Source organism: Zosterops lateralis (genome assembly GCF_965231275.1).
Source record: "Zosterops lateralis genome assembly, chromosome: 4".
Classification (NCBI taxonomy): Eukaryota; Metazoa; Chordata; class Aves; order Passeriformes; family Zosteropidae; genus Zosterops; species Zosterops lateralis.
Genome location: NC_139765.1, coordinates 59,216,484 through 59,229,400, shown reverse-complemented (window position 1 = coordinate 59,229,400; position 12,917 = coordinate 59,216,484). Strand labels below are relative to the sequence as shown.

The window sequence follows — 12,917 nt, the reverse complement described above, 5'->3', positions numbered from 1 at the left end:
GAGCAAGAACTGGAGAGACAAATGAGAAATGCAAAGGGAGAAGGGAAGTAGGATGCCATGTTTTAATAGGTTGTCAATGGGAAGTACCTTTTCTCACTTCCTAATGAACATGAATATGTTACTGCAAAGTTTCACTTGCCTATAAGAATCATTGTGATTTCACTGTTCTTCATGTCTGTAAATGGTCTATTGTAGATGCAAATGTGGAATTTGAAATTTAAGAATTCCCAAGATCTTAATTTGGGATGCATACTCCACTGTATTTCTTTTAGTGAGTCTCTTTTATTCTTGAATTAGTGGATCTTCAACTATTCAGTATCTGACTCTATATGTTGATCAGCTTTGAACATTAATAACTTGGTCTATTTTTATATTCAAGTATGAGAACAAGTTTGTAATCCTTAAATTCAAGAGAGACAAAATAGATTAAGTATATTCTAAATTTTGAAATCACACCGAGAGAATGACAGGTAATGCAAGAAAAGCAAGTTCTGTGAAGGGCCTTAGAGTGAGATAATGATTGCTCTTGTTTTAGTTCGAGACAACCATCTCTTCCAGAGAAGAAGATACCTGAGCCTTCACCTTTAACAAAGAGAAAAGCCTATGAGAAAACAATGGAAAAGACAAAGACAAAAGAACAAAAACTGTAAGATTCTTTTAAATTTATTTCCTCTGGCATAATTTGAACTTTGAATTTTCTTGAAAAATAAATCTGTATTTTTCTATTTCTTTTCTTCCAGGACAGTTTGTCAGTGCTGATATTTATTGCTCAGCTTGTGTGGTTGTTTGGGGTTTTTTCCAGGTTGTTTTTCTGTACAGAATAACTTAGGAGCAGAGCCCTGAGAAAATGTCCTTTGGAGCATTCGCAAATTACATTTTTTTTTTTTTTTAAATCAAAGTAATCAGTATCTCTAAGAGACTTCAATTTTACAAGGATTTCTTAATTTTACACGTGTGTTTCTGCCTGTAGCTTTCACTTTTACCACTTAATCTTTGAACATTGTGCCATCTTGCACTCTGCAGCCTTAAGCTTTTTGCCTTCTCTAAGAAATATCTGTAGCTAGTATTACAATCTGAATGATTTGCTTAAGAAAAGAGCATCTAACGATTAAAGGCATGTTGCATTTAACTTTTCTAACCATTCATAACCTGTTAAAGAAGATGTTCTTTTTTTTTTGTAGCTCAGATTCTGGAGCCCCAGAGGCTAGTCTGTCACCTCCTACTTCCCCACCAAGCCGGCCCCGTAATGAAATGAATGTTTTTAGTCGTCTTACTGTTTCTCAGGGAAACACATCAGTTCAGCAGGATAAGTAAGTCACAAAGGGAAGCCTCAGCCCCCAATCAGGGAACTGCAAAGTGTGCTCAAGTTTTCAGTGTAGTGTCTGGTAGAAATTTTACCCTTCTGCAAGACAGGAGGAGATATTTCTCATGTTTTTGTGTAGTTTTCAAAGGAAATATTTTAAACTACCATGGAAACACTGTAAAAATTTGAGAAAAGAAATTTCCTGCTGAACCTTGTTTCCTGTTTTCTAGGCCATGTCTGGTATTTGTAGTTTTAAACCCAAAATAGACAAGAATGGTAGAATTCTTAGATGTTTGTGTATTTGTGTGTGTGTTTACACTCAAAAATAGATTTTAGATGATAATTTAGGAAATAGTGCTTTTGACAGTTACTCAGTTGCTCCAGTGTTGCTCAGAGTGCTCTCACAACAGCACCTCAGAGGATGGGACATTGGAATGGCCAGAACACAGTTGTTTAGAGATTATCCAGATTATTGAACAGACTGACTTTAGGAAGCGATCTGCAGGAGTAGATTATATTCATATCTTGTTTAGAAGTGGAAAGACTTTTTTCACATTAGGCATTTATTTGGGAGCCTTACTCCAAATGGCAGTGGACTTTACTTGACTAGAATCTCGATTAGAGGTTTCAGTACTGATCCAAATACCATGTAGTGCTTATGAACTGCAAGTCAGATTTAAAACTAACTCTAGCAAGATACAAAATTGCTGTTGTCTGTTTACACTATTTTTTGAATAAAATGTATTTTTTCAGTTGTCTACAGCCACTACATACCAAGCAGTGGTTTGCAAGGCTTTCAGTAACTGTGCTTGTGATTTCTTTAGCTTAGCTTACTTTTCTTATTGCTAACTCCCACCAAACCCTTTTCATTTTCTCTGAATTGACTTTGAAGTCAAATAGAAACTGCTGAATCTGTTTCAGTTGAAATTTAAGGACATCTTAAGACAATCTTACTGAAAGTCATTGTCTTGGGGAAATATTGTCTTGTATGTTTTCTTGGTTTTTATTTTTGAACATTTTTCAAAATGAGGGGAGAAGAATTTTGAACTTAGGATTGCTTGCAAATTGCTGTATTTATTTGAGTGGCTTATCATATTTAACATTTGTATCTCTATGACTAATATTTTGCATGTCTCTTCTACACTTAGCAGACATTCATGTTCAGAGTATTTTTTTTTCTTTTGATATTCTCAACAAGCACTATCTTATGGAGGTTAACTTGTGCATCTATCTTCTTTTAATTTTTTGCCTTTACTTCTCTAAGAAATGTCGGGGAAATAAATGGCTCACCTGCTGTTACTCATCTTCTGGAGCTGAAACAGTCTGCTGTAACTTACTGCTGAGAGTGATATTTCAAGATAATTATTCTTTCCCCCCTACCCCCCATATCATCATGGATTTGAGATATACCTTGAGCAATGCTGCATAATGTATGTGGATTTGCATTGCTTTTCTGAGTTGCCCATGCTGTTGTTTGTTCTTCTCATATGGAGGCGTTCCTTTGCTGATACCTATATTCTTTCTCCTCACAATTCCACCACTGTTGATTGTAGGTCTGATGAAAGTGATTCCTCTCTGTCGGAGGTACAAAGGTACTCTCTCTTTCTCTTTTCTGTTTTCTTGGCATCTCTCACCAAAGTTATTCCAGTTCTTAAGGCATTTCATTTTGCTGCATGATTTTTCCTGATACCTGTGCATTGTTTCTTTTGCTTTTTGACAGAACATTAAATATCTGAGATTTTGGTCCAGCATGTCTCCCCCTCTCCTTTTTTAGGGTGTTTTTTTATCATTGTTGAGCATGACAGGTATTTTAATTGTAACTGAAGTATGGTGTAAATATTTCCTTAGACACATTGTTTCTCTCTTTGTTTTCTTAAAAAAAAAAAATAAAAAAAATAGGGGCAGACAGTTTCTTATGTTTTATCTGCTTCTCTACTTATTTTTCTTTTTCTTTTTCTGTTGTACACTTTGATCATAAAAATGAAATCCTAGTGTAAATAAAAATGAGTAGATTTTTACTATGTCTTTCTGAGAGAATGCACAGGGACTTAAGAGATGAAAGAAATGTCGCCACTCTGTTGCCTAACCCTGTGGGTTAGAGGACTTTGGTACCCAGTAAAAAGTTAGTTTATCTAGAGAAGGACAGTCAAAGAACTGCCAATAACGTGATGGTGGCTTTGTCTGGTCATTGTAACAGTTGTAGTGTTTTTTTGTCTGTAGATTTTAGAACACTGCACATAGGTAGAAAAATAGCTCCAGGACATGTATTTTACATGGCTTGTCATGGAGTTGAGTGGGTGAGAACAGCAGGAGGGATAACTCGGTTCAGAGGCAGCATGATCTACTAGGGAATACTACAGAGAAATTCAGTAGTTAGTTTAGTGTGATGCTAGAAAACAAAAGCATAGATACCTAAATTAGTTAAAAAGCAAACTGTTCCTGGTTTTTTTAAAACATAAAATGGTGCAGATGAAAGATGAATGCCTTTCCAAAATGAGGAAGATAATGTTAAACAATTTAAAACGCTATTAATACTAGTAAAATATGTAAAAGGATTGCTGAGGAGTAATGAATTATATGAGTGAAGATATCCTGAGCTGTAAAAATGTTTAAAATCATAATTTTAGTATAACTAGATAAACTAACCAGTTGTCACAAAATTAGCTTGTATCATAAAGGACTTTTTTCTTCCTATAGGAAACTTCTCGAGAATATTACAAGATTTTTACATTTTCCTAAAGCATCTGATACTTTTGGTTTTGTTTTGCTTTGATGAGATAAGGGCTATGGTTTAGTTCCTTTTCCTCACAGTTGCGTGTGTGATTCCCAAAAGTGCATGACACTGTCATAATTGCAAGCTGGCCAGGTCACAACTGTTTTGCATGTTTTGGGTATTACCTTGAGGCTTTTCTACACTTCACAGAAATAAAAGGGTTTGTGTGTGTGCAATTGTATGCCTGGGATTTTAGACTGCTAGTATTTTTTGTTTGGTAATGAATTGTGAGGCATTTTTTTCAGGTGGGTTAGTCTTTTGGCATCACCACACAATTAGCTGAAAGTTTCCTAGGAAGATTCCTCTGGGGTGTCAGCATTCCAATGATCCTCCCTTTTGGCCATTTGAGCATGAGCATGTTGTTGGGTACAGGGTGCAGCGGGAACCTTCTTCAGGCACAGGAATTAACAGCAGTTCTCTGTGTCTGCCCATAGAATGCAGATGATATGAAATGCATGCTGAGTTTGGAATTGGCAGTGCACGTTACATTTGCTCCATTTTTCAAATTCTGCTGTTTAGAATAAGATGGGCTATGGTTGATCTCGGGCATAGAGAAACTTTAAGTCTCCTGGTTTGTTCAGCATTTTGCAGACTTTGCCATGTACCCAGCATTTAGCACCTTGTTGTCTTTTCATTTGTTTGTTTTTGTATGCCATTTCCTTTAACTTACAGTCAAGAGTTGACATGTGTTGAGGCTAAATAGTAAAAATCTTTACATAGTTTATGAAAGGCATTCAGCTATTCTGCCCTCACATCTAAGAACACTAGATTAATTTTTTTTCCCCTACACTCAAGTAAATTAATTTCATCTGTATCTGTTACTATGCCCAACTCACATTCCTTTTTTTCTTTAGGGGGATAATTAACCCATTTCCTGCTTCAAAAGGCATCCGATCATCCCCCCTTCAGTGTATCTATACAGCTGAGGGACACACCAAGGCTGTGCTTTGCGTTGATGCAACTGATGATCTTCTCTTCACTGGATCTAAAGGTTGGGCAAGCTCTGTGCATCTCTGCTGCCTAAAGAGGCTGCTTTGACAACTTGGAGTGTTGTGAAATTCTCAATTTGTGCTTAGTGCTGTAAACACAGTGGAAAATTCTAAGGGTCTGTTTCTCAACATAAGCTGAAGAAGGATTTCCAGTAATTATCTACAGGTTTCTAACTCCAGTGTGTAGTATTTGGCTGCTTGTTCGTAGTGGAAAACCACAAAAAGCAGTAACATTAACATTTGTTGAGTGATATGATGGTAGCAGTCATGGGTAGCATGTATACACATGATATACAATGCAAAGTAATAACTTCAGGGTAAGGGTGGAGGTGGGAACTGGCACACGTTTGACTCTACTGCACAGAGTTTGAATATCCTTCATGCCATAGTTGGTTCTTCAAGCTGTCTTCATCATCTGGGGATGTCTTCTGCTTCCTCTGTGCATCTTGTTGCCTGTCCTTCGTTATTATAAGAACTGTACGGCAGGTGTGGGAGGGCCTGAAATTTTTGTAGTCTCTAAGTCCTTACTGGATGGTGCAGTCACTCTATAAACTTCTCAAACTGATAGAAGCAGTGTTTTGAAGAAAACATTTTCCTCCTGTCTGTAGTGAATTTCCATTGTCATTGCCCAGTTTGGCTTAAAGATACCACCAGAGGCCACCAGAGTTCAACTGTTACTTTTCACAAACAGCTATTTTAATATTGCTTAAAAAGTGATTTTTGTATGTTGTGCTTTTTCTCTGGGTTTTTTCACATAAAGCACTTACGGTAAAGGACTTGTTATGTTCTTAGTTGTGCTGCTGAAACTATGGCAGACTTTTTTTTCTGAAAGTATCAAAGCTAAGGTGAACTAGAGTGGCTGGGAAGAAGTTAACACCTGTTGACAGGGAGATTCTCCTTTTCACTAGTTCATGTAATAAATAAGTTTTGAAGTTTCAGGACATCCCTTTTATCCCTGTATTAGCATAGTTGACAACCCCATCAGATGCAGGTCTTCCACTGCTAATATTTAGGTATGGTTTCTGTGGCTGTTTTACTAGCTGGCTGTTAAAAATACCAAATGACACTTGGAGTACATTGGCAAACTTTTGATTTTAAGTTTTAAGCCAACATTTCAACATTTGTGCAAGTATATGCAATTGGAAAAAAAGGACATTGATTTAGATTTTGTAAATAATACTTAGTTGATTTCTGTTGAGATTTTGAATGTTAGTGGCTATGTGAGGAAAAAAGGGTGTGCTTTAAAATTTTATTTTACATCTAGATTTGTATTCAAAAGGTTTGGTAATTTAGTGGTTTTTTTACGGATGTATGCAGATGTTGCAAATGTTTACTTTTTTGAAGTCATATTCTAGTTTCTTAAACTTATGGGAGAGTTTTTCCTGTATATATTTTTGAGGGGAGTTTACCAAGTACACTTTTACTCAAGAGTGTAGACAGTTGTTTAATTAAAAAAGGGTAAGTCATTTGGAAATTGTTGCTGAAGCAGAAAGTCTTGGCTCACTGACATCAGATAATACTTGCAGACAAATTCAGAAATGCCAGTAAACTCTCCTGTGCATTGCAGATCTTTGATCTTGGTTAGTTGGTGTTTTAAAGTGGCAGACAGGTCTTGCTATACTTACCTTCATGCTATCATAACTAGAGTCTATACATGAAACTTTCTCTTCATCCTTCCAGTATTTATTTCAGTATAAATGTATGTCTAAAACACATGGAGTGATACAGTGATACAGATATAGTGCAGCAAGGAGAGTTTCCTGTTTTTGCCAGTAGCTTTGCAGATTCCTTGAAAACTTCTATGCATTTGGGATTTTAACACATAAAAGGTTGCAGTATTTAATTTCCTTTGCTACCAAATCAAAACAGTGACTAAAGCACTCTCTGCTGGGATTTTCAGTGGCCCCAATACACTGAAGAATTTGGATCCCTTCTCACCTTTGTACTTTTGTTGTGGTAGTCAGAACTCAGCCATACTAAGCCTCAAAACTCATTGTGAGCTATGTTTTTGATAAGAAATTTCCAAATTAAAAATTGGATTCTTCTGTTCATCTATCATCATCCACACTTTACAGCCTCTAAATTGTCTGTATTTTCACTTCCCTTGAGATTTTTATCCTTTTAAAATGCTTGGGAGGTAATATGCAGATCTTGAATGCGCATTTAATGATTAACCTTGCTTACTTTTGATGATAATGATAGATGGATGACTATGTGTATTTTTTAACACCTCCTTAATTTACTTGTTTTTCTGCTGTATCTACAGAAATGGAGGAAAATGTAGGAGTGCAAATGAATGTGGGTACTTTTTTTTTTTAATTATAACTGAGTTTAGGGAAAATATGAGATTTTTTTCAGTTTTTTTAAATTTTATTTATTATTGTTAATATTTCCCTTTTTTTTTTTGTCTTTATTTAGATCGTACCTGTAAAGTCTGGAATCTGGTAACTGGACAAGAGATTATGTCTTTAGGGGGTCATCCAAATAATGTAGTTTCTATTAAATACTGCAATTACACTAGCCTGGTCTTCACAGTTTCAACCTCCTATATCAAGGTGTGGGACATCAGAGATTCTGCAAAGTGCATTCGGACGTTGACGTGAGTGTGCTGAACCTCAGATGAAGCATTCAAATGAGTCTTAGTTTTAGATAAATTTTATTATATTTAATTCAATATTGCAGCACAGTGTAATATAAGTACACTGTTGGGAATGGAAGCACTCTTTTCATGTTCAGGCTAAGTCATTATGGGGCACCAGTAATATATGGGAACAGAAAAAAAAATTGCATATAGAATTTTATCAGATGTTCAGTATTCATAATTGGCTTATAGCCTTTTATGCTCAGTGAAATAGGCTTGTTTTTAGAGAGTATACAAAGTATGGCAAACAAACTATAGAACTTGGGGTTTTTTCTATTTTTTTTCCTTTTTTTCCTCCTCTGTACTCAGGTCTTCAGGCCAAGCTATGCCTGCTGATGTGTGTTCAGGAAGTACTAACAGAACAGTTGCTATCCCAGCTGGAGAGAACCAGATCAATCAAATTGCACTAAATCCAACTGGCACATTCCTCTATGCAGCTGCTGGAAACTCAGTGAGGATGTGGGACCTGAAAAGGTACTAAACACCAGCTGAAGGGGATGTTCTTTAGGTGGTGACACGTGCATAGGCAGCAAAGTTGTGCACATGAAACAGTCAGTGAAGTGTTTCTTCTATATGTTACTGTCCATACCTGGGCAAAATATGGTATCAGTTACAGATCAGCTAATCTATCTGTGGCGGTTACCAAAATAATGATTTTCTCATGTGTTGAGGTTGTGGTGAATCATTTCAGTAAAAATTACTGGAAAAACACAATGTTTTGTTTGACAGGCACTACAAAACACACTCTTGTAAAGTGAATATGGGAATCCTGACTAGTAATTATTGATGAGATGATGGAAGCCAATGGAAATAGTGTAATATAATATGGAATTATGATAGCTGCACTATAATTACACTTTAACAAACAGAATCTGCTCCCAAAGAGTGCATTCAAAATACAGGAAATACTCATGAGGGGACTGACTGATCTTCACTTTAAAATGTTTTAGTGCTTATTTTTCATAAATAGAGGGGGTTTGTTGTATTTAATGTAGATTTTTATATTTATCCATGGATATGAACAATAGAGGGTAGGTAAACCAGGGGATAAGTACTGAAGACAGGGAAAATAAAAAGATCCATTCTGTCAGAAACTGTGCTATGGTCTATAGTAGATATATGAAAAATTAACAAGTCCTCATTTCCTCTCTTATCCTCAAAGATTTCAGTCTACAGGAAAGCTAACTGGTCACCAGGGTCCTGTTATGTGCCTTACTGTCGATCAGATTTCCAATGGACAAGATCTTATTGTCACTGGTTCAAAGGATCATTATATAAAGGTAAACCACTAGTATTTGGTTATTTTAACTTAGCACATCAGCATGGGATGCAGGCTTCAGCAGAAGTCGCTTACATCTACAATGTGTGACAGCCAAGATGAAAATATTTCACCAGTCATAGATCATGAATAATATTCAGTGATAATAAACACTTACCATTTCTGTGCCTTTTTCCTTTCACCAAGGAAGATGGATGCATGGTTGTTTCTAGTTAAGTTTTTTTCTTAATCCCCATTAAATTGGATATCAGGTGTGCAAAGTATTGGAGAAATATTCATAACACCTACTTTTAGGTAACATTTAGTCCTTTAAAGTATCTGAAGTCAGTGCCTCTGTTTTGGAATGCAGACCTAATTGTTTCAGCAGAGACACCCTGTGTGTTCCTCACATAAGAGTCCAGAGTTTAGCTCAGGCTCTTTCTGAAGTGTTACCTGTGTTCTGCAGTGGGGAGGACAGCAAGGTCAGCACTTCTCAGCCAAGGTGGCCATGTACTTTTCTCCTTCTTGGAATTGTGAATAATTAACGATATGGAATCTGTTTTTTGGGAGGAGGGGCTTATTTTTCTCTCTCTCTCCTCTCTCTCCTTTTTTTTTTTTTTTTTTTTTTTTTTTTTTTTTTTTTTTTTTTTTTTTTGTGGCTCACCTCAGCCAGTGGGTATTTGAGCCCACAGGCTCCTATTTCTCAGGGCTACACCAAATCGCCAGAGGCAAGGCATTGTAGATCATCCATAAAGCTGACCCTCACACGGCAAAGAATGTGTGATGCATGAGGCCAAAGAGAGAATGACCAAGAAACCCTAGCTTGTTATGAGGGGATACGCTTTGTTCTGTTCTTCTCACACACTGGAAAAAGTGTATGAACACAGTTCTGGAGCAGGATCCAGAATCCAGAACCTGTGTGGGCTTTCCTATTATTCTGCAATTCTTGGATGCTTGGCTGTGCACTGTACCAGATGCAAAAAAACTGCCTGAAAGGCTGGTGGATAGTTTAACAGCTTGGGCTTGAAGTGGATTTGAATCCTGTCAGCAGTGTCCCTATGGTTAGAGGCCAGGGAATTCTTAGGCAAAGGGGAGACAGAGGCAGACACTCTGAGAATCACTTCCCTGCACAGTTCAGAATATTGGGTTAGTTATGAGCTGCCATCCTGGCACTGTAATGAGTGAAGAACCTCAGTGGGAACAATATGATGTGATCTTGTAATGCAAGTTTGTCATGCTGGGAACTCATGTGACAAGCAAGGAGATGAAGAGCTTTTGGAAAGCCAAACTGTCAACAGTCAGAGAAGTTTATTTGTCCTTCTTGTATTCCTTCTCCGTGGCCAGGCTACGTATCTCCTCCTAAGTTTGTCTGCATCTTGACTTACACCACTAGAATGTCCAGAGATATTTCAGCCATTTCTATGTGCTTCCAAGTAGTGTGTGTTCTCCAAAGTGAATGCCTCCAGAATTGTCAAGCCACTTGGGATAGTATAAATGATCTGTATGTGCATAGTCAGTGCAGCTGTCTATGAATTCTCAGTGCTTCTGCTCAGCCCTGAAAAGAGAAGATTATGTAGAGACCTCATAAGGGTCAGAAGAGGGTGGCTTACAGAGAAGCCAGAAGGGGAATCTTCATCAGGAACTGTACTGACAAAACAAGGAGTAATGGGTACAGATTGAAAAAGGAAAAATTTAGGTTATGATATTAGGATGAAATTTTTCACTGTGAAGGTGGTGAGACACCAAAACAGGTTGCCCAATGAGGTTGTGGATCCCCCAATGCTGGTAGTGTTCAAAGTCAAGCTGGATAAGGCCTTGAGCAGCCTAGTATAGTGGGAGGTGTTCCTACTACTGAAGAGGGGTTGGGACTAGGTGATCTTTAAGGTCCATTTTAACTCCTTAACAATCTGTGATTCTGTGCATGGGTAGGTCTGTTGGGCTACCAGGTCTGGTGAGAGGTACTGTCATGCCACAGGAAACTGTCTTGTCTACTGAGTCAGTAATATTAGTCATCTCTAGTTAACTGATTTTTCTGGTTTATCATTGAATTTTTTGTTGCAATTGGAACTGATGCATGTTAATTGAATGCAGTAACTGATTTTAAAATACCTTTAGCTCACAAGGTATTATTCTACACTGCCAAGCTCTCCCTTTTCTATTGTCAAGCTTATTCATTCTAAAAGGCCAATAAAGAGCAAATAATAGAGGATGAAGTTTGACATTTGCTTGTGAAACGGAGCTGGTGGTTTAAAAAGTTACAGCTCATCTGTTCTTTCAGCTTAGTCTCACTGGGTGAATTCTGGCAGCCTACAATGTAAAATGAATCAGAGTTGCTTACACTGCAGCTCAAGGAACAAAACCTGATGGGATTGGTTATGGCTTAAATTTATTAAAACAACCTTACTTAAAGAGTCTGTTTTAACACCTCATCCTTGGACAACAGGCAAGGAGAGAGGTGTGTCTAGTCCATGAAAAGCATCAGTGTGTAAAATTATGTAACCCTTACCAAAACAACTTGTCCAGAAAAATATATTAATGCCACTTTCTGAAGCTAATTACCTGTGCAATTCTCCCAGTGTGAGTTATGCTTCCCAAGCTCACTCATGAGCTTTGTTTCTCTAGCCCACCACAGAGGGTACATATGGGCCCTTCCTGTGAAGCTACTGTGCATGTGATACTGAAGTAGTAGTACTTCTTCACAGAGCAGTCTTCTCTGAAGTCAGTGGAGTATTCCCACTTCAAGAAAGAGGTGGAAGAGGAGAAAGGAGTGGTTCTGGTAGATAAATTCTGTCAAATATACATCGTGATGCAGTGGCCTGTAATAAGACTTACCAAGTTTTTTTCCCTAAAGTTATTTGCTGCATGAATTTTAGGCAGGTTAGATGGCAGAAAATTTCACATAATGTATTTTATTATTTATTTTAGATGTTTGATGTGACTGAAGGGGCTCTTGGAAGCGTAAGTCCTACACACAATTTTGAACCTCCTCATTATGATGGCATTGAAGCACTTGCTATTATGGGAGATAACCTTTTTAGTGGATCGAGAGATAATGGAATTAAGAAATGGGATTTGTCTCAAAAAGACCTTCTTCAGGTAATGAAAAAAATCATGACTGCTGTGATAGTCACGCTGTAGAATTGTTTTCAGGCTGTATAAATGTTCAGGCTCATACAATGACTGTTCACATAGACACTGATGCTTTTAATAGGGAAGGCATAGAGCACTGACTAAGGAAGAAATCAATAATATGCTTGATCTTTACATGCAGTTGCTTTTCTGTGCGTGTAGCATCAGAAAATTCTGATGAAGTGGTTATCCTGTTTTAGCTCTGAGTACGTGGGGTTTATTTTTTCTGCTTCAGAATAAAAGCAGCATTTGCCTCATCTGTGACTGGAATCATTGGATACTTATCATGGACTTGGATTGAGAACTCATTAATGAGAAACAATACTTTAGATCAGAAAATGTTCTTGTATAGAGGTTTTACACCCTATCTTGCTCCACCCAGTCTTAGACCTTAGATTCATCTCCTTATACAGTGCATTTGTTACATGATGTATACAACACACTCATAATAATGCTTGCTGCCAGAACACATTAGCTGTATATTTTTCCTTATGTCAAAAGGAAAAAAAAGGGAGTGAGTGTAAAAGGACCTCAAATCCAGGGAATTTGCAATTTTTTTGGCAGGAAGAACTTTGATTTTTGCCTACCTGCTATAAGCTGATTTATTCTTCTAGGTCTTATGAGAGGTTCTTGAGGTATAGTTGTGATTATTTAACTTGAGACAGAGCGAGAACTGGAAGGCAGAAAAACAAATACCAGAAGAGAGTGCTGGTTTTGCAATAAGTTTTAGGGAAAGGAGGAGCATGCATTTAATATTCAGACTGATAGCAAGGGAACAAATAGAATTTTAAAGTATTGTGACATGAGAAAATAATGGACTGGCT

At 37.2% G+C, this 12,917-nt stretch overlaps 1 protein-coding gene across 5 annotated transcripts in view; it reads left to right on the top strand.

The window, feature by feature from the left end:
• Positions 1-12,917, top strand: part of KIF21A (kinesin family member 21A) — an 87,622-nt gene that overhangs the window by 69,616 nt on the left and 5,089 nt on the right. For 2 of the 5 annotated variants that reach the window (XM_083859461.1, XM_083859460.1), the window contains 7 exons: positions 536-646; positions 1,182-1,310; positions 4,931-5,067; positions 7,484-7,664; positions 8,016-8,180; positions 8,869-8,986; positions 11,890-12,060. In XM_083859461.1, the coding sequence (XP_083715587.1) occupies positions 536-646; positions 1,182-1,310; positions 4,931-5,067; positions 7,484-7,664; positions 8,016-8,180; positions 8,869-8,986; positions 11,890-12,060 (1,012 nt within the window). Of the gene's footprint in view, positions 1-535; positions 647-1,181; positions 1,311-2,856; positions 2,896-4,930; positions 5,068-7,483; positions 7,665-8,015; positions 8,181-8,868; positions 8,987-11,889; positions 12,061-12,917 lie in introns of all 5 variants that reach the window. The other 3 variants (XM_083859464.1, XM_083859462.1, XM_083859463.1) reach the window with 3 other exon arrangements.